This window comes from Hyaena hyaena, unplaced genomic scaffold, assembly GCF_003009895.1.
Source record: "Hyaena hyaena isolate Hyena2069 unplaced genomic scaffold, ASM300989v1 scaffold_1206, whole genome shotgun sequence".
NCBI lineage: Eukaryota > Metazoa > Chordata > Mammalia > Carnivora > Hyaenidae > Hyaena > Hyaena hyaena.
This window is the reverse complement of record NW_024081843.1, coordinates 94,923-113,024: the sequence shown is the minus strand read 5'-3', so window position 1 is coordinate 113,024 and position 18,102 is coordinate 94,923. Positions and strand designations below refer to the sequence as shown.

At 36.7% G+C, this 18,102-nt stretch overlaps 1 protein-coding gene across 1 annotated transcript in view; it reads left to right on the top strand.

Moving 5' to 3' along the window:
• LOC120224616 (cystic fibrosis transmembrane conductance regulator) overlaps window positions 1-18,102 on the top strand; it is a gene marked incomplete at its 3' end in the record, with an annotated part of 156,580 nt that overhangs the window by 43,959 nt on the left and 94,519 nt on the right. The window contains exons 7-10 of the mRNA XM_039222876.1: window positions 940-1,065; window positions 4,776-5,022; window positions 7,184-7,276; window positions 15,059-15,241. Coding sequence (XP_039078807.1) covers window positions 940-1,065; window positions 4,776-5,022; window positions 7,184-7,276; window positions 15,059-15,241 — 649 coding nt within the window. The remainder of the gene's footprint in view (window positions 1-939; window positions 1,066-4,775; window positions 5,023-7,183; window positions 7,277-15,058; window positions 15,242-18,102) is intronic.

The window sequence follows — 18,102 nt, the reverse complement described above, 5'->3', positions numbered from 1 at the left end:
TGCGTGTCACTAAAGAGGAGTTATTTTTTTTTTAATGTTTTATTTATTTCTAGGAGAGAAAGAGAGAGACAGGGTGAGCAGGGGAGGATCAGAGAGAGAGGGAGATACAGACTCTGAAATAGACTCCAGGCTCTGAGCTGGCAGTCAGCACAGAGCCCGACGCGGGGCTTGAACCCACGAACTGCGAGATCATGACCTAAGCGAAAGTCGGACGCTCAACTGACTAAGGCGCCCTAAAGAAGAGTTATTTTAATTGTGTAAATAATACTCAGTGTATTAAGAGACATTTTTTGGTTTATCAATCTATAGAGTTTCTTTTTAAATATGTTAAGATTCAGTTCATTGTTATGCATCATAAGATTTAGGTAGAATGGATAAAACATATATGTGCATGAAAAGGAATGCATAAATGTTGGATAGAGTTTTATAGCTTTTTCCTACTCTGATTCATGGATAATCATACTAGAGCCTTGGTTATTTTTTATTACAGAATGAGTTAATGATACCAGTCACAGCTTATAATAGAGGGCTTCTAGAGTTTGTCAACTAGAAAATGACAGAACGTATACGCAATTTGGAGTCTGCTAACTTCTTGGCTTGAATCCCAGACTACATGCTTACTAGTTATGTGACCTGACTCAAGTCACTTCACCTCACTGAATCTCTGGTTTTTTATCTTTAAAATGGAGATAACCACTCCTCCTGGACTGCCATGAAGGGTCCTACACTGGGATAGTATGTGGAATGCATTTATAGTGCCTGGCACATAGGAGGTATTCACTAAATGGTAGCTATGATTTTTATTACCATCTGTTAGATAATAAAATAAATGTCCTTCTGTTTAATAAGAAATGTGGCTTTTTTGAAAAAGTTTTTGTAGTTGTTAGTGGTAATTTGACTCAGTTTTATTAAATATTTGATTAATTAATTGATTTACAGAGATCAGAGAGCTGGAAAGATCAACGAAAGACTTGTGATCACCTCTGAAATGATTGAAAATATCCAGTCTGTTAAGGCATACTGCTGGGAGGAAGCAATGGAAAAAATGATTGAAAACCTAAGACAGTAAGTCTTTCTGACAATTTCAATATCAGTAGCCATTATATGTTTAATATTTTAAAAATGAGTATGTCACAGTGGGCTTCCAGTTCATATTTGAAGTTTCTGTATTAAGGTGTATTAATATTCATGTATCAATATCAAGTGGCATAAACTCATTTTCATGGTCTGTAGTTTTATATAGTTGGTTAAATATGTTATTTTTTATTACAAGGATATTTATGCCTTATGAAGAATCTTGTATATGTGTTTATAGCTGCTTATTATATTTATTTGACTAAAATAATTATCATAATGCTGAAAGCTGATTAAAACCTTAAATGAAACCACTAGAGCAATAAGTGAACAAATCCAAACCAAATAAGAGGTTTTCTGTTATTCCTTTCACTTAACTTATGTTATAGCTCATGAAAAGTGAAAAGAAACCCTCTCTTTGGTTAAAATATTGTTGTTCTTCCTTAACTTAAGAATAATAATGCAGGGTAATATCTACAACTTCTCTTTCTAGATACCCTGCACTTGAGAGGTCAGTTCAAGCAATGAAAGCCACCGCCTGAGACAGAATCGGTACTTGGCACCTATCTCTAGTCTTGTTTTACCTCAGATAACCTCTCTTTTACCGACTGGTAAAGATTATATCCAGTGAAAGTACAGCACAGACTGAGATATGATTACTGTGGTAATTTAGGGTACAATATAAGCTATGGCATTTCTGTAGCCATGAGACCATTTCCTTTAGTCAAGTTCCATGTTCTACAAACTGCAATCAAAAAAGGGTTCTAGGAAACTCAGTGATAGATATACTACTGTTAAAGAGCAAGTAACTTCAAGTCCAATAGCAGATGAAAGTATCATTGGAGAAAATATACAAAAAAAGTACCCTTTTGGATGGTGTGACTGTGGTCATCAAGAATTTGGGCTGCTGATTCCAGTAGGCGGTGGTAACTGAGCTGCAGGTGTGTGATTGGAACAACAAAAGAAATGCTGAAATATTAAGTCCTTTGCCATGTAAATAGAAAGAGTAAAAGAATAAATATTTCCCAAACATTATCAGTCACCTGTTTTTATTATGACTTTCAAGACAAATCCAGGAAAGGAATTATATTTTCTTTCCAGAAACATCCTTAAAGATCTTAGGGAATTGCCTAGTTGGTTGAAGTTGTTTTTCTTTTTAACAAGTGACTTTTCTATCACACTTGTCCCCTTGGCCACTTCTGTGCCTATAAGCACAGACATAGTAAGAATGACAAGGAGCTGATCAGAGGATCTGGTTGTCTGGCCTCAAGATAAACTCCTGGTCAGGTCATTCTAGGTGTTGACTTTTCTTGACTTTGGTTTTTATTTTTCCTCTTTCTCAAAAGATGAAATTCATCCTTTCTATTCTGTATTTCTGTCTGGTCAGTTCTATTAGCAAATGCTTGGTTGTAATTTGTGTGATCCAATTCCTTAATCTGGCATGAAATTATTACCCGAAAAGGCTGGGAAGTGCTGATGTAAATATGGATAAGCAAGAATTGCTTCTACTCAAAAGAGCAATTATAATGTTCTGGAATAGAATGGCAGGATGCACTTCGAAGGGGTGATTACCTCAGCTTGTGTCATTGTTGAACTGGGCAGAGACTATAAAACTCTCTGAAAATCTACTCTATTATTGCTCTTCTGTAATAAAGATACTTTCAAGTTTTTTTAAATAAGAAACTGATAAAAAATATTTTTATGACTCATAAGGTACAAGTGATTTTATTATGGAAATTACTGGTTTTTGGTTGATTCTTGTAAATATTCTTGAGTCCAGTATTCTTTTCTTGTCATACTACTTCTGCTTTCCTCACCTGTTTCTAATACATTTCAACAGTTGCCACGAATTCGTGAACACTTTTGTGAGCAGTGCTTTTTAGCATTTTATTAATATCAACCTACCCAATATTATTCTTTTTTCTTTTAAAGATTAAGGATTCTAAGTATAGACTCTAAGTGCCAGGCCCTCTGCTGTGCTGTCATTTACTTTGGCACTAATTCCAGCAGAGAGATGGTATGTTTCTCTTCTACCCATGTGGATTCTGTAGGATCAAAGGGAAGGGCAGTTTGCATAAGATGGCATAGCTATCACTGGCAGAGCCAGAGGTCAAACCTCAGATTCCAAAAATCCCGATCGGCCTTCAATGCCAAATAATAAGTAAGATTAGGCCACATTAGATTGTGAATCATGGTCTAAGTTGGCCATGTTGACCTTCATTTTTTTGATCAGAGTCCTCAGGATTATACCTTTTTACAGATTGAAAAAAAAAAAAAAACAAAATATTTTTTTCTGAACTCTACCACTCGAGAATGAGAACTTTTCTGAATTATACAAATGTGTGAAACCACGACCCAAACACCAGGCGCAGCTATTGCTATTGCTCCCTCCCACCAGAACCATCTGCTTGTCTGTTCATTCTTGCTTCTTCCCTTGTGAGATTTGAATAGGAGGATCACAAGTGACTCTTATTTTTCTTCCTGGAAGAGTGGGATGGAGGTTGAAGTATTGTTCTTGCCTATTACCAGCAACTGCACTCCCTGTTTTCTGCCTCCTGGAGGACTGAAATCTCTTTTATATGTGTTAAAAAAATAGTTTTCATTTGCAGTTCAGACTAGAAGATCAAGAGTAAAAAATTATTGTTGCAGGAGTGCCTGCTGGCTCAGTCAGTGGAGCATGTGACTCTTGATCTCTGGATTCTAGCCCCACATGGGGTATAGAGATTACTTAAAAATAAAATCATTTAGGGACATCTGGATGGCTCAGTAGGTTGAATATCTGACATCAGCTCAGGTCATGATCTCACAGTTCATGAGTTTAAGCCCTGTGTCTCGGACTTAGAGCCTGGAACCTGCTTCAGATTCTCTCTCTCTGCCCCTTACCCAACTCACAACTCTCTTTCTCTCAAAAATAAACAAACATTAATAAAATAAAATCTTTTAAAAAATGATTGTTACAAATAATTATACTAGAGTGAGACATAGAGAGGATGTAGTAGCTACTGTCTTGTAAGTTTTCAAGAACTACCTATAACAAATTCACTTGGGTTCTTACTTAAAACATGGATTCTGGAAGCCTATTGCAGACTTAGTATCTCTGAGCAGTGGGCCCGAGACAGCATTTTAACAAGTTTCTCAGGTGATTTTCACAGATGCTAAGGTTTGAGAAACCACTCCTTTGTGGCTTATATGTTATTTTCAGTGTTCTCCAAAGCCAACTTAGAATATCTAAAATGTTAAGAATCCATTAGGGAATCACAAACTTATATTTTTCCTTCATAAATCTTGGAATGCTGTCCTCATTTCCAAACATATTTAAAACAGCAACCAACAAACTAAAAAACTGAATCAAAGTCTCACTAAGCTTACAAATTAATAATGAAGTGATTGAAGATATTAAAATATTGTCATAGTAGTAATAGTATTAATAATTGAGATTATCAATTATAATTTAAAAATAATATTTACAGGTATTATGTCCAAGACACTGGTACATTCCTTACTGTCCACCTTTCAAAGAAGATAACTAAGGCCCAGAGAGATGAAATAACTTGTCCAAAGTCACACAGCTCATGTAGGGTGGAGCTTGGATCAGAACAAAGGCAGAAAGCCTGGAGAGCTTATGTTCTGGTTTTATATTCCAAGATGCTTGGTATTTGAAAAGTTAATAAGCATCCCAAATTTTATATATTTTTTTATAGAACAGAACTGAAACTGACCCGGAAAGCAGCCTATGTGAGATACTTCAATAGCTCGGCCTTCTTCTTCTCAGCGTTATTTGTTGTGTTTTTATCTGTGCTTCCATATGCACTGACGAAAACAATCATCCTTCGAAAAATATTCACAACCATCTCATTCTGCATCGTTTTGCGCATGGCAGTCACACGGCAATTTCCCTGGGCTGTACAAACATGGTATGACTCTCTTGGAGCAATAAACAAAATACAGGTAATTTACCTAACTGGGCATCATACGCAATGATTTTAGAATGGTTCTGAACTTTTCTACTAAGCACACTTTCTACAGATCAAATCTTGGTCTTGGGCCTGTTTGACACACAGGGTTTCCTGTCTTGATGTCTACATGTGGTATAACGAGCCCTTGTGATGAAAGCCTAGTAAAATAAATGAAGGCCTGTGGGATTCTCTTAAGTCAAAGAAGTTGAAGAAAATATTGTTTCTGTATTCTGGAATATTTTATATAAGTAATCAACCAATAGATCAGTTCTAATGAACTTGGCAAATGTGCAAAAGAGGGTAGCAGATTCACCAGGAAGTTATAAAACATTCCAGCTCAAACAAAGAATGTTCACCTTAAACTTTTCTAAACTTTTCAACATACTTTCCAGAAAGTAAGATAAATGAGAATGGCATTTGATGTCACATTAATTACCTTAAAAGCCTAGCAATGCTGATGTAGCTGATAACTTGGAAGAGAAGTTCTAAAGTCCTCAGGTGATTATACCCAGCATATATAAAGCTAATTGAATTATCACCGAGTTTATGTGTGGTTATAATTTTTATAATTATTTCACAGATCAAAGAATATATTATTATATATTTTTGATATCCATTTAAATATTTAACTCAGGAAATAAATTTAACTCAGGAAATATTTAACTCAGAAATAAAAATGATGGTGAAGGGTAAGCCACTTTTAGGTGGTTCTGCCATTATGTCATGTAGGCCGTACTTTGCCAGTGGTGGCCCATGAATCTGATTTTGGCCTCTGACCTGTTTCACTAGACCTTTAAACTTATAAAAACATTTGCATTAGTTGCCAGCATTTAAAAGTTGGGAGATGTTACATGTACAATAAATCATGTATTCAGCCTCTTTTGAAGAATTGGAATATGTACTAATTGGGTCCCTTTTCCCTCACAAAGTGTGGTGACTCCCCCTTCAAAGAGGGACTGCCCTCTCCACTTCTACACAGTCTCTACACAGCCACCCTCCTTAATTTTATCGTCTTGAAAATGTGAAGTTGAGATCTGTGAGTTAGACAAATTGGGGAATGTAGCTCAGAAACCATAGCAGCTCTTGGACTAATCCCATTTCTTTTGCAATCCTTCTCAACTGAAAGAGAGAGAGAGAGAGAGAGAGAACGAACAAACATACATCCAGACCCAGAGAGGGTCACAAAGACAGGAGGAGTCACTGAACAGGAACATGGAAGAGAAACCAAGCTGGGAGAGAAAGAGAAAAACCAAAATAGCCATAGTGAGTGAGAGAAGAGTAGAAAAGAAAAAGCAAAAGTGAAGCAAGGATCAGGCTTTCTTCAATACCTCCTAGGAGTGACTGGATGGTGAGGACTTCAGGATATAGGCATTTAATTCTTCCTCATGGTCCCAGCTTCCGTAGTCGATCCCTAAGCATGTTTGATAGAGCCTTCTCTTAGAGTCAAGGTCTAATGCTTTAAAATAAGTTATATCAGATCTTCATACCTTAACCCAGAGAAGTGATGCTATTGGTACCTCCAGTAAGGAAGGGGTAAAGATGAGAAGTCATTAGCTTTCTCTGTGTCCTAAGGTTGAATTGAGGCAGATTAGAGGGTAATTCAGGGAGGCCTTATAAATTCATCACCCAGGTTAACATGTAAGAGTAGAAGAAAGAATAGGTTCTGTGTTAAAATCTAATAATATATAAAAACAGTTTTATAAGGGTGACTGGACGGCTCAGTCATTTAAGCATCCAGCTCTTGATTTCAGCTCAGATCATGATCTCACGGTTTGTGAGTTCAGATCCTACATTATGCTCTGCACTAATAGGGCAGAGCCTGCTTCAGATCTTCTATCTCCCTCTCTCTCTGCCCTTTCCCTTCCCTTCTTTCTCTCTCTCTCTCAAAAATAAATAAACATTTAAAAAAAAGTTTTTTTAAAATAGCACATGTTTTAAGAGTGTATTTCAAATATGATAAATCTGAGCACTTGGCAAATTAACTTCAGAATATTTCTATCAATTATTTTCTTATGAACTAATTTCTAATATATTCATAAATATTCACAAAATCCAAATTCAAGGTACAAAACTAGTAGAGGGTAAAACAGAGGTAATAATGCATTAATGCTATTTTAGTTCTACAATATGTTTTTGCCTTCTTTTGTAAACAGGATTTCTTACAAAAGCAAGAGTATAAGACATTGGAATATAACTTAACAACTACTGAAGTAGTGATGGAGAATGTAACAGCCTTCTGGGAGGAGGTCAGAATTTTTTTTTAATTGTTTGCTCTAAATACTTCAGTATTTTCTCCTTTGTGAATTTGGTTTTTATCCTAATGGACAAGAAAATTAGAATGATAATTGAACTAGTATCACCAGAAGGAAACCACTGCACTTACTTGATAAACTAAGAAGTCAGGGCCCGGAAATGTTAAATACAGTATAGAAGCCTCTTCATTGTTTTCTAAGTCATGTAATTTGTTTGACACAGCAGATTAGGAAGTCTTCCAAATCTTAAAGGTCTTGAAGCCTGATAGAGCAAGGTTTGAATTTGGACTTTGCCATTTATTCTCTGTGTAATCTAGATCAAAGTACTTTTGGAACCTTGATTCTTACCTTGAAAGTAGTGCTTGTTTTCTTGCAAGACCGTTGTGAGGTGTAGTGTGCTCAGCAGAGTATTTTGCACATAGTACTTCCTCGGTAAATGTTACCTTCTCTGATCTCAAGTTCTAGTCCAATGTGTTTACAAACACGAGTCAGCAGAAAGATGTATGAGAGCTATATCAATGTTATATCAATGTGTTGTTTTCTATCTATTCACTATTAAAAGTTCTTTCGTACTGGGTATGGTATGTAAGTGATGAACCACTGAATTCCACTCCTGAAACCAATATTGTGCTATATGTTAACTAACTAGAATTTAAATAATGATTTGGGGAAAAAAAAGCCAATATGCTCAAAAAGCTAAAAATAAAAAAATAAAAATTCTCTCATATATCTCAAAGTCTGAAAAATATAATTAATAATATTCAGCCTCTAAAGAAGCAATATTTGGTTATTGAGAATAGCTATAGAGTTCTTATTTTCTTATCATTTATATCTGCTGAGTAAAGAGAGAAGTTCTGAAACACCAGTGTCTTATTTCTGCATATTTCAAAATATCTGAAACTGTCTTTATTTATATAAGCAACTTGACACCCAGGGCTTCACTTTACTTCATTTTTGAAGATACAGGTTAGAGAATAATTCTTTATCTGCCTGGCAAAATTGTTTGTGGGAAAGTGTCAGATCAGATTGATTTTACTTCTTTGTTTTTAGGATTTTCAAATGTCCTTCTAGGCATGAGGGAAAATATGAAGTTTAACCTTTTCCCTACTAATTTCAGACAGTTATTTCCTTGCTCTCCTCAAAACTATTTCATTTTACTCTCCTTCCGTCTAATAAAGTAGGTGGCATACTTGAACCCTGACTGTGCTCCAGGCCCTCGGATAAGTACTTTATAAATGTTGTCTCATTTAATTCACACAACATTCCTATGACCTAACTAATTTACAGATAAGGAAGTGGAAGCTTAGAGAGGTTAAGACACCTGGTTCAACTCACACAACTGGCAGGGGCGGAAGCTGGAATTTGGACCTAGATGTCACAGCCTCCAATCCTTTCCCTGAACTCTTGCCTCCGATTTGGCTATATCCTCATCCTTTAGTCTTTGATGGCCACCTGTCAAACTCTGGACACTTCTTTTTCCCATTAAAAAAAATTTTTTTATTTAATTACAATTTAGTTAATATATGGTATAATAATGATTTCAGGTGTAGAATTTAGTGATTTATCAGTTACATAAAACACCCAGTGCTGAACCCAACAAGTGCCCTTCTTAATGCCCATCACCCATCCAGCCCGTCCCTCCCACCCACTTCCTGTCCAGCAGCCCTCAGTTTGTTCTCTGCATGTTAAAAGTCTCCTATGGTTTGCCTCCCTCTCTGTTTTTACCTTATTTTTCTTTCCCTTTCCTGAGGTTCATCTGTTGTGTTTCTTGAATTCCACGTATGAGTTAAATCATGTATTTGTCTTTGCCTGACTTATTTCACTCCTTGATCACATGTGGTTGGGATAGTGGTGCTTGTTAAATCTCTGCCATGATGTCTGAAACCTCAACACCCACATGAGCAGTCTCCCAGTACTGTCCTTAGAACTTATACTTTCCAGAGACTTCTTCAGAATCTTCCTCTCATAGGTGTATCTTGAGCTTTGGGAGCACCTAGACTTCCTCCACTTTGAAAATGTGAAATCTCCATGGGGCGCCTGGGTGGCTCAGTCGGTTGAGCGTCTGACTTCAGCTCAGGTCATGATCTCACAGTTTGTGGGTTCGAGCCTTGTGTCGGGCTCTGTGCTGACAGCTAGCTCAGAGCCTGGAGACTGTTTCGGATTCTGTGTCTCCCTCTCTCTCTGACCCTCTCCTGTTCCTCCTGTCTCTCTCTCTCAGAAATAAATTTAAAAAAACATTAAAAAATAATAAGAAAAAAGAAAATGTAAAGTCTCCTTCTCTGCCCAGGATTTTCTAACCTTCCACCTCTATCTGCCTCTAAATCATACCTGACACTCTTTCAAGTTCAGGATTTCTAGTCTCTTTAGTGCTCCCTTTGGACCATGGCTCAACCTCCGCTTATTCCAAGACCTATCATTTCAGTTCTTCTCCTACAAGTCTCTGAATTCCCGTTTTCTTCCACTGAATCCTTTGTGGCAAAACATGACTTTACAGACTTTGGTGAAGGAGGTGCTATCTGGTAAAATTATATATCTTGTGTTAGTTTTATACTGTTCTTGTTTCAACCTCAGTGGAACCTCTAAAACCTTCTTGGAAAATCTTTTCATTTGTCTTTAGTTACTTTTCTTTACCATTTCCCCAGAAGCTATTCCAAATCTTTACCACTTTCCTGAAACCCTCTACTTCTTTCAGGATCTCCTTGCCCTCTACAAAACATAAAGAAAATAGAAGCCATCATTACGTATGAATGCTTCCAACTTCCCTGTTCACCCTTGGAATTATGTTTTTCTCCTTCCATCATATCGAAGATGTGTGTTTCCCCCTGCCATTGGCTGAGCTATTATTACCTTCTTTCATCTTCTTAGAACAAGGAGACAGCAGTCTTCTCTCTAGAAGCTTCAACATCTCCTTTCAACTGACCCCTTTTCACAGTCACATATTTACAAGTTAATTCAAAAAAATTTCTTCACTTGCTTTTGACCACCCAGCTTCATCCTTTAAACCTTATTCCTTTCCTTTCCTTTGTTGTCAAACCCATTCTCATTTCCTCATCTTTCATGGGCCTCTCCCCGCTGCAATCTGGATTCCACCCTCACCAATACATCAAAACTGTTCCTTTCTTCTTGAATCTATCACCTGGCTTTAGTGAACCACTCCTTTCATATTATTTTACCCTCAGACCATGACTTCTACCTCTTCTCTGCCGGCTACTTCAATGGTGACTGGCACTAGGTCTGCCCTAGGCTTTCTTCTAGCATTTCATTCCCTCTGTGGGTGAGCTCAAGCTCAGATTAACTGACATCAATGTGCTGATGAGTCTCAAATGCAAATTTCTGGCCCCAGTCTCTTTCTTGAACTTCATACATGTTTTTTCTAAGTTGCCTCCATGCTACTCAAGCATTTTGCTTTCATCACTCACCGAGCTTCATAAACCCACTCCTTCCAGTTAGTGTATTTGCTGTCTCCTTTAATGGCATCACCATCCACCCAGTTACCCAAGAGGCAAGTCCCTGATAATTCTGATACATGATTCTGACCTCAATCTGAACCTGTGAGTAGGTAAAATTACTATTAACTTACTAGGAAGCTGAAACTTAGTTTAAGCAACAAAAACAAGGTTATACAACTAATTAGAGCAGAGCTCAAAGGTAAGCTTAAGTTTCTCTGACTCCAAAACTACTCATCATACTGCTCTTTATTTAAACAAAACAAAAGAGAGTGACTACTGCTTTACTGTACACAAAATGCTTATATATATTATCTTATTTAATGCCCTCAAAAACAGAGAAGACTGAAGCTTATAATGTTACAATTAGCCAGCTGGTTGAGAAGATGTCACAAGACTGGAGTAATGACAAAGGATATCATAACCATTTTATGTACATTAGGGGACTCATAAATATGGAAATGTTCAATCTATTAGAGAGCAAATAAAAATAAGATCATTATATTCCATTTTCACCTATAAAACTATAAGAAAAAGAAGTCAAAACAAATCCAAAACATAATAGTGTTGAGAACTGAAACTTGAAAACTGGCACTCTCATATATTTATTGATGAAGAAAATAGAACTACTCTTGAAAACACATGGAATTTTACATACTTTTTGCTCTGGGAACTCCACTTGTGGAAATTTATACCAAGAAAATGTAATCCCCAATTTATAGCAAAAGTAGGAGCATACAGTTTATCCATACTCTTGAATACTATCTTGCAACTAAAAATTATACTAGGGACACCTGGGTGGCTCAGTTGGTTAAGCCTCTGACTTTGGCTCAGGTCATGATCTCGTGGTTTGTGGATTCTATCCCCTCATCGGGTTCTGTGATGACAGCTTATCTCAGAGCCTGGAGCCTGCTTCAGATTCTGTGTCTCCCTCTCTCTCTGACCCTCTCCTGCTCATGCTGCCTCTCTCTCTCTCTCAGAAATAAATAAAAAACATTAAAAAATTTTAAAATAAAAATTATACTAAAAATCATGTTCAATGGTATATGAAAATATTGATGATTTATTGTAAGTCAGAAATCAGGGTACAACCTTATATTTTTTCTTAATTTTGCAAAAAAGCATATATATTTTATTGAAATATAATTGACATACTATACTAGCTGCAGCTGTACAATCTAGTAATTCAACAATGAGATACATTACAAAATGCTCACCATGATAACTGTAGTTACCATCTACACTTAAAAGTTACTACAATAATATTGGCTATATTGCCTATGCTGCACTTTTCATCCCTGGTTATATGTATATACTTATATATAAAATCATATATATTTACGTGTAAGAAAATGGAAGGATTTTGGTTGAAGTAAGTATGGTTTCTCTCCGTGGTAGTATTACAAGTGATTTCTATTTATTCTGCTTTTCTATATTTTCCAAATTTCTTGAAATAAGTGTCTTGCTTCTGTAATCAGAAACTAAAAGTTATTAGTGGGGCTCCTGGGTACTCAGTGGGTTTGAGTGTCCAATTCCTGATTTTGGCTTAGGTCATGATCCCAGGGCCATGGGGTCCCTCTCCCCTGCTCATACTCTCTCTCTCAAATAAAAAAATAAAGAAATAAAATTTGTTAGTAACAACAGCTTCCCATTGGTCAAAGGTTTATTGGATAAAAGTCCTGCTTCTAAACATGGCACAGCAAGTCCTTTAACAGCCTACATCGCTGGTCTTACTAGGGACATCTTTTGTCATCTTGCCATATATATCTGACCTGGCAACTCACTATTTCTGAGACATATTTTGTTTTTTTAAGCCTAAATCATTGTACATACAAATCCATCTTTCTAGAACACCTATACCATTTCTTGGTCTTGTGAAATCCCAGTTCTATCCCTTGTAGCCTAGCCTGCAGGTCATATACTTGGTTAGGTTCAGGCTGAGTTGCTTGCTCTATATAACGTACTTCCATAAGACTTTGTGTGATTTTCAGTTCTAGCACTAAGCATGTGACAGTGTTAATATCTATTCATACATATTCTCTCATGTGGGATTTTTGAAGTGGTCTTTAATACAGAGATGATTCCCAGTAAATATCTGTGAGATAAATAAGTGAATAAGGGAATAACAGATGCCTTTGACCCATGTTATAAAGACATTTTATTGTCTACTTCCTAAAAGCTTTGCTTTTATAGTTTGGTGACTAAGGGGGATGTTAACCATCTGTCTCATGAGAACGCAAAGCAGTGATCTCCAAATTTGATTGCTTATGTATGACCTAAAATAATTTTGAAAAACTATGACACATACCTCTGACACATTTTTAAGTTGACATAAATTTTTCAATGTATTTTTAAGTGGTGGCAAAAGATGTAATTCCTGTTTACTGTAGATTGTCTAAGTATGTTAAGTGGGTTTTTGTCATAACTTTGGTGTTATAGTTTGAGTGCATTCAGTTTATGGAAAATAAATGAATTTATGAAGTTAGTTCTCATTGTCAGGCCAATCAGCTTATTTTATGTCAGAAAAAGTATAACCTTAAAATGCAGGTTTAATTAATGTGTATTAACTAGGCTCATTAAATTACTAAAAATTAAGTAATAATTAATTAAAATGCCTTATCTGGCAACTCATCTCTGAAATCTTATTCTAAGCTAGATAAGACACATAGATTACCTTCAGTTTGAAGCTGGGGGGAATAAGATGTTATCTCTTGAGAGCTTGTGTGGAGGTTCTAGCAGGGGAGTACAGCTACTCATATACCCTTGACCGAAGAACTGTCCTCCTGTATCGAGGAAGGTTGTCCTCTTCAACCCAGTGCGCAGCTTCGGGAGGGACGCACATGGAGCGGTGAGGGAGGAAGGGGACACTGGCCTAGCCAGCCAGATCAGCCGAATCAACCCTGGCGATCAATGGGGTGACAGATGTCGCAGCCAGATCGCCCTCACATCCAAATAAGATGTTACCTCTTACAGTATTCCTGGCTTTGCTTTTGTGGGACCCTCTTTCAGGAGAAAATTATTCTTCTGTCGTCCCCTTGTTTGTGTCCTAGAGGTTTTCACACTCCAAGAAGTACAACACAGTTAGACTTAGGACTGGTAAAAGGTTCGTCTTCTCTCTCTCTTTTTTTTTTAAAATTTTTAAACTTATTTTTCACAGTGGGGGGAGGGCAGAGCGAGAATCCCAAGCAAGCTACCAGCTGAGTATGGAGTCCGATGTGGGGCTCAAACCCACGAACCCAGGAGATCATGACCCAAGCGGAAACCAAGAGTTGCACACTTAACTAACTGACTGAGCCACCCAGGCACCCCAAAAGGCTTCTCTTCTGTGTAAAGTAAGACAAGGACAATTGTAAGCAGGAAAGTGGGAAAGAAGAGATGACAAAGAGCACGCACATCATAGGCAGATTATTTTAGGAAGAAGTATATTAGGAAGCTGAGAATGTGGAAATAGATTCCCTTAAGACTGTATACACAAGCTTCCTTGTGATCAATCCTTAGGGCTGTTTGCTTTCGTTTGAAGTCCACTCTACCTTAAAGCTTCCCATGGGGCAATAGAGAAGGGAATTCCTTCCTCGCAGCCATTCTCATATAGTGGAATTCATCTGAATCATCTGGCAATCTCATTACATTTATGCTTAATAAAGACTTAAATGATCCAAGCTTCTTAGAGGAAGGTACCAGAAGCATGATAGAGGTCAGAATGGGTTGTAATTCCACTCTGGCTGACTTAAAAAAAATTTTTTTTTTAGTTTATTTATTTTTGAGACAGAGAGAGACAGAACATGAGCGGGGGAGGGGTAGAGAGAGAGAAGGAGACATAGAATATGAAACAGGCTCCAGGCTCTGAGCTGCCAGCACAGAACCTGATGCGGGGCTCGAACCCACAAACTGTGAGATTATGATTTGAGCCAAAGTTAGACGCTTAACAAACCGAGCCACCCAGGCGCCCCACTCTGGCTGAATTTAGTCATTTAACCTCTGAGTCACAGTCTATGGCTTTAAAACAGAGGGATTATAAAAGCTACCTCAGATATTATTATTTGCTATGAAATTAGATAATAATATTTATTTGCTCAGCCTATAGGAGAAGGTACACATTTTCGCCAATAATTTAGTTTAACGGTGAGTAATAATCTGAGATATTGAAATTATATTTCCATCAAATGGTATATTAAAATTTTCAGTGCTTTGCATCATGTGCTCTAGAACTTGTGTTATATAATTACCTGTTATAAAGTATAGGTCATGTGCCATGTGCTTTTCATAATAAATAAAACAGCTATTGAAAATATCTGAAAAATGTACCTTTTTGTGTTTTTTTTTTTTTCAGGGATTTGGAGAATTACTTGAGAAAGCAAAACAAAACAGTAATGATAGAAAAATTTCCAATGGTGACAACAGCCTCTTCTTCAGCAACTTCTCACTTCTTGGTGCTCCTGTCCTGAAAGACATCAGTTTCAAGATAGAAAGAGGTCAGCTGTTGGCGGTTGCTGGATCTACTGGAGCAGGCAAGGTAATCTGTTCTTCATCATTAATAACTTCATTGGGCATGCATTTCTTTCATTTCCTCGTTTGTCTGTAGCCAAAGAGGGCATGTTGGAGAAATTCTTACATTGGTAGTAGGAGAATGCTTTGATATAGTGTCTCTTATAATACAAATTATTCCACTGATAATAGTCTCTAGTCTTTTATTTCTTCATATTACTTGCAGTGGCCTTTTCTTCTGCATATTTATGTGGTGCATGGCACTGAACCCAGTGTCTTTTTTCCCTCTTGTGGTGATTTTTAAATTTATTAAAAAATGTTTTTTCTTTTTTCTTTTTTTAAGTTGGAGCATAGTTGCCACCCAATGTTACGTTAATTTCATTTGCACAACATAATGATTCAACACTTCTGTACATTATGCTATTTTCACAAACATTGCTACTTATCTGTTACCATACAATATTGTTATAATACCATTGACTATGTTTCTTATGCTGTACCTTTCAGTCACATGACTTATTCATTCCATAACTGGAAGCCTATACATCCCATTTCCCTTTACCCATTTTGCCCATCCCTCCAGTCCCCTCCCCTCTGGCAAACATCAGTTTGTTTTCTGTATTTATTGGTCTGTTTTTGCTTTCTGTTTGTTTATTCTTTCCTTTTGTTTCTTAGATTTCACATATAAGTCAACACAGTATCTTATACATGGTGGATATTCAGTAACTTTATTGAATAAATGAACAATTCATTTTTACCAATCCTTGGCATAGACATTTTTCCAGAGCTTGCCTAGGAAAATCTTGATTTAGATTTTACCTTAATAACCACATAGACAAAAGATCCCTATTTTGTTGACATTAGAATTTTGGAGAATGGACTCAAACTTACTTAGGATTTATTATGAAAAAAAATCATTGAATCATTGAATGGGATAGATTTTTGAAAGAAATACATAGGAATGTTAATTTATTCAGTGCTGGTCAGCTTTCCATCCCTCACCCCCACCCTACTTATTATAAATCCCATTTTTTAGAAGTGATAGAAGTGATATTTTAACATAGAATAGTTTATAAACTCAAATAATGAAATATATCTGATTATCCATGTTAAATATATGTAATATATTTATATTATATATTTATACTATATTAATACTAATTCTGATGTTAGCATTCATTAATAGAAATATAATAAACATGTATAAAGTTATATATAATCTTCATATTTTATATATATTTATCAAATATATGTAATATATTTATCAATACTGGGTATTTTGAGTGATATCACATTAAATGAAACCATCACTGAATATGAATATATATATATATATATAAAATGTATAAATACCAAAATGTTGATAAAACTTCACAGACATTTTTATTTTATTTTAAATGTAAACAAAAGCAGGAGCTAATAGCTTATTCTACACATGTGCTGCTCAGTTATTATTAAGACCAAGCTAAAACTGAGTACCAGGGTAAGGCCAGGATGGATGAGAGAAACTGTGTGGTGTCAGGGACTGTCAGCAAGACCACAGACCTCCAGTGCAGATAGAGGGTGGAGCAAAGACTTGAAATGGAACTGTGCCTGTGTGGTTCACAGACTAGCAAGGAAGTCAGTGGGGTTAGCACAGAGTCAACCCTGAGGGTAGAGCTGTCAGAGGAGTAATGTGGGCTAGACCATTATTTGGGCTTTTGTAAAAGAGCCTCAAGGACCTTACAAGGGAACTTGTAAAGAGTAAGACTTTTTGTTTCCTGAGGAAATGAGAGGCCCCTATAGGGTTTTAAGCAGAAAAGTGACATGATTTGTCTTAGTTTTGATGAGGCCACCTTGAAAATAGGTTGTTATGAAGTGGGCAGAAGCAAAGAAATGATTAGGAGGCTCTTGTGTGAACTGAATAGGAGATGATATTGGCTTAATCCAGGTAATGAAGGAAATAGTAGTCAAATTCAGGACACGTTTTTTTTCTTTTCTTTTTTTTTCTTTTTTCTTTTCTCCTTCTCTTCTCTTTCTTTCTTTTCTTTCTTTTTTTTGAGAGGGAGAGAGTGCTGTGTGCATGCATGGGCATGCCTGAGAGTGGTAAAGGGAGAGAATCTTAAAGCAGGCTCCATGCTCAGCAACATGGGGCTCAATCTCACAACCATGATGTCATGACCTGAGCAGAAATTAAGAGTTCATGCTCAACTGACTGAGCCATCCAGGTACCCTTCAGGACATATCTCTAAGAAAGATACCATATAATTAGATTGAAAGTGGCATATGAAAAAAAGGGGGAGTCAAGGATGAGTCCAAAGTTTTTGGACTGAGTAACTGGAAGCATGAAGGTAACATTATCTGAGGAGATTATGGAAGAAACTGGTATGGGATGGAGCTTGATTTTAGAACATTAAGGTTAAAATGCATATTTGACACACCTAAATTGAGATGTTAGTTGGATATACAACTCTAGTTTCAAGGGAATGGGGGCTACTGGCAGTGCAAAAACTTGATGCCAGCTGAGATTCCAAAGGAGAGAGTATGAATAAAATGGGGAAGGGGCCAAGGTATAAGCCTAAGGCCATTCCAACTTGTAGTTGTTGGGGAAGTATTTTGCTACAGTGATTATATGTATAATAACTGTACATTAAATCTTTGGGTTTTTCTTTCTCTTATTCCCTAATGTGAGCTCTGATAAAATCAGTGTTTTTCTTTTTTTTTTTTTAATTTTTAATGTTTTATTTATTTTTAGAGAGAGAAAGAGACAGTGTGTGCAGGGGAGGGTCAGAGAGGGAGGGAGATACAGAATCTGAAGCAGGCTCCAGGCTCTGAGCTGTCAGCACAGAGCCCGACGTGGGGCTTGAACCCACGACCTGTGAGATCATGACCTGCGCCGAAGTCAGATGC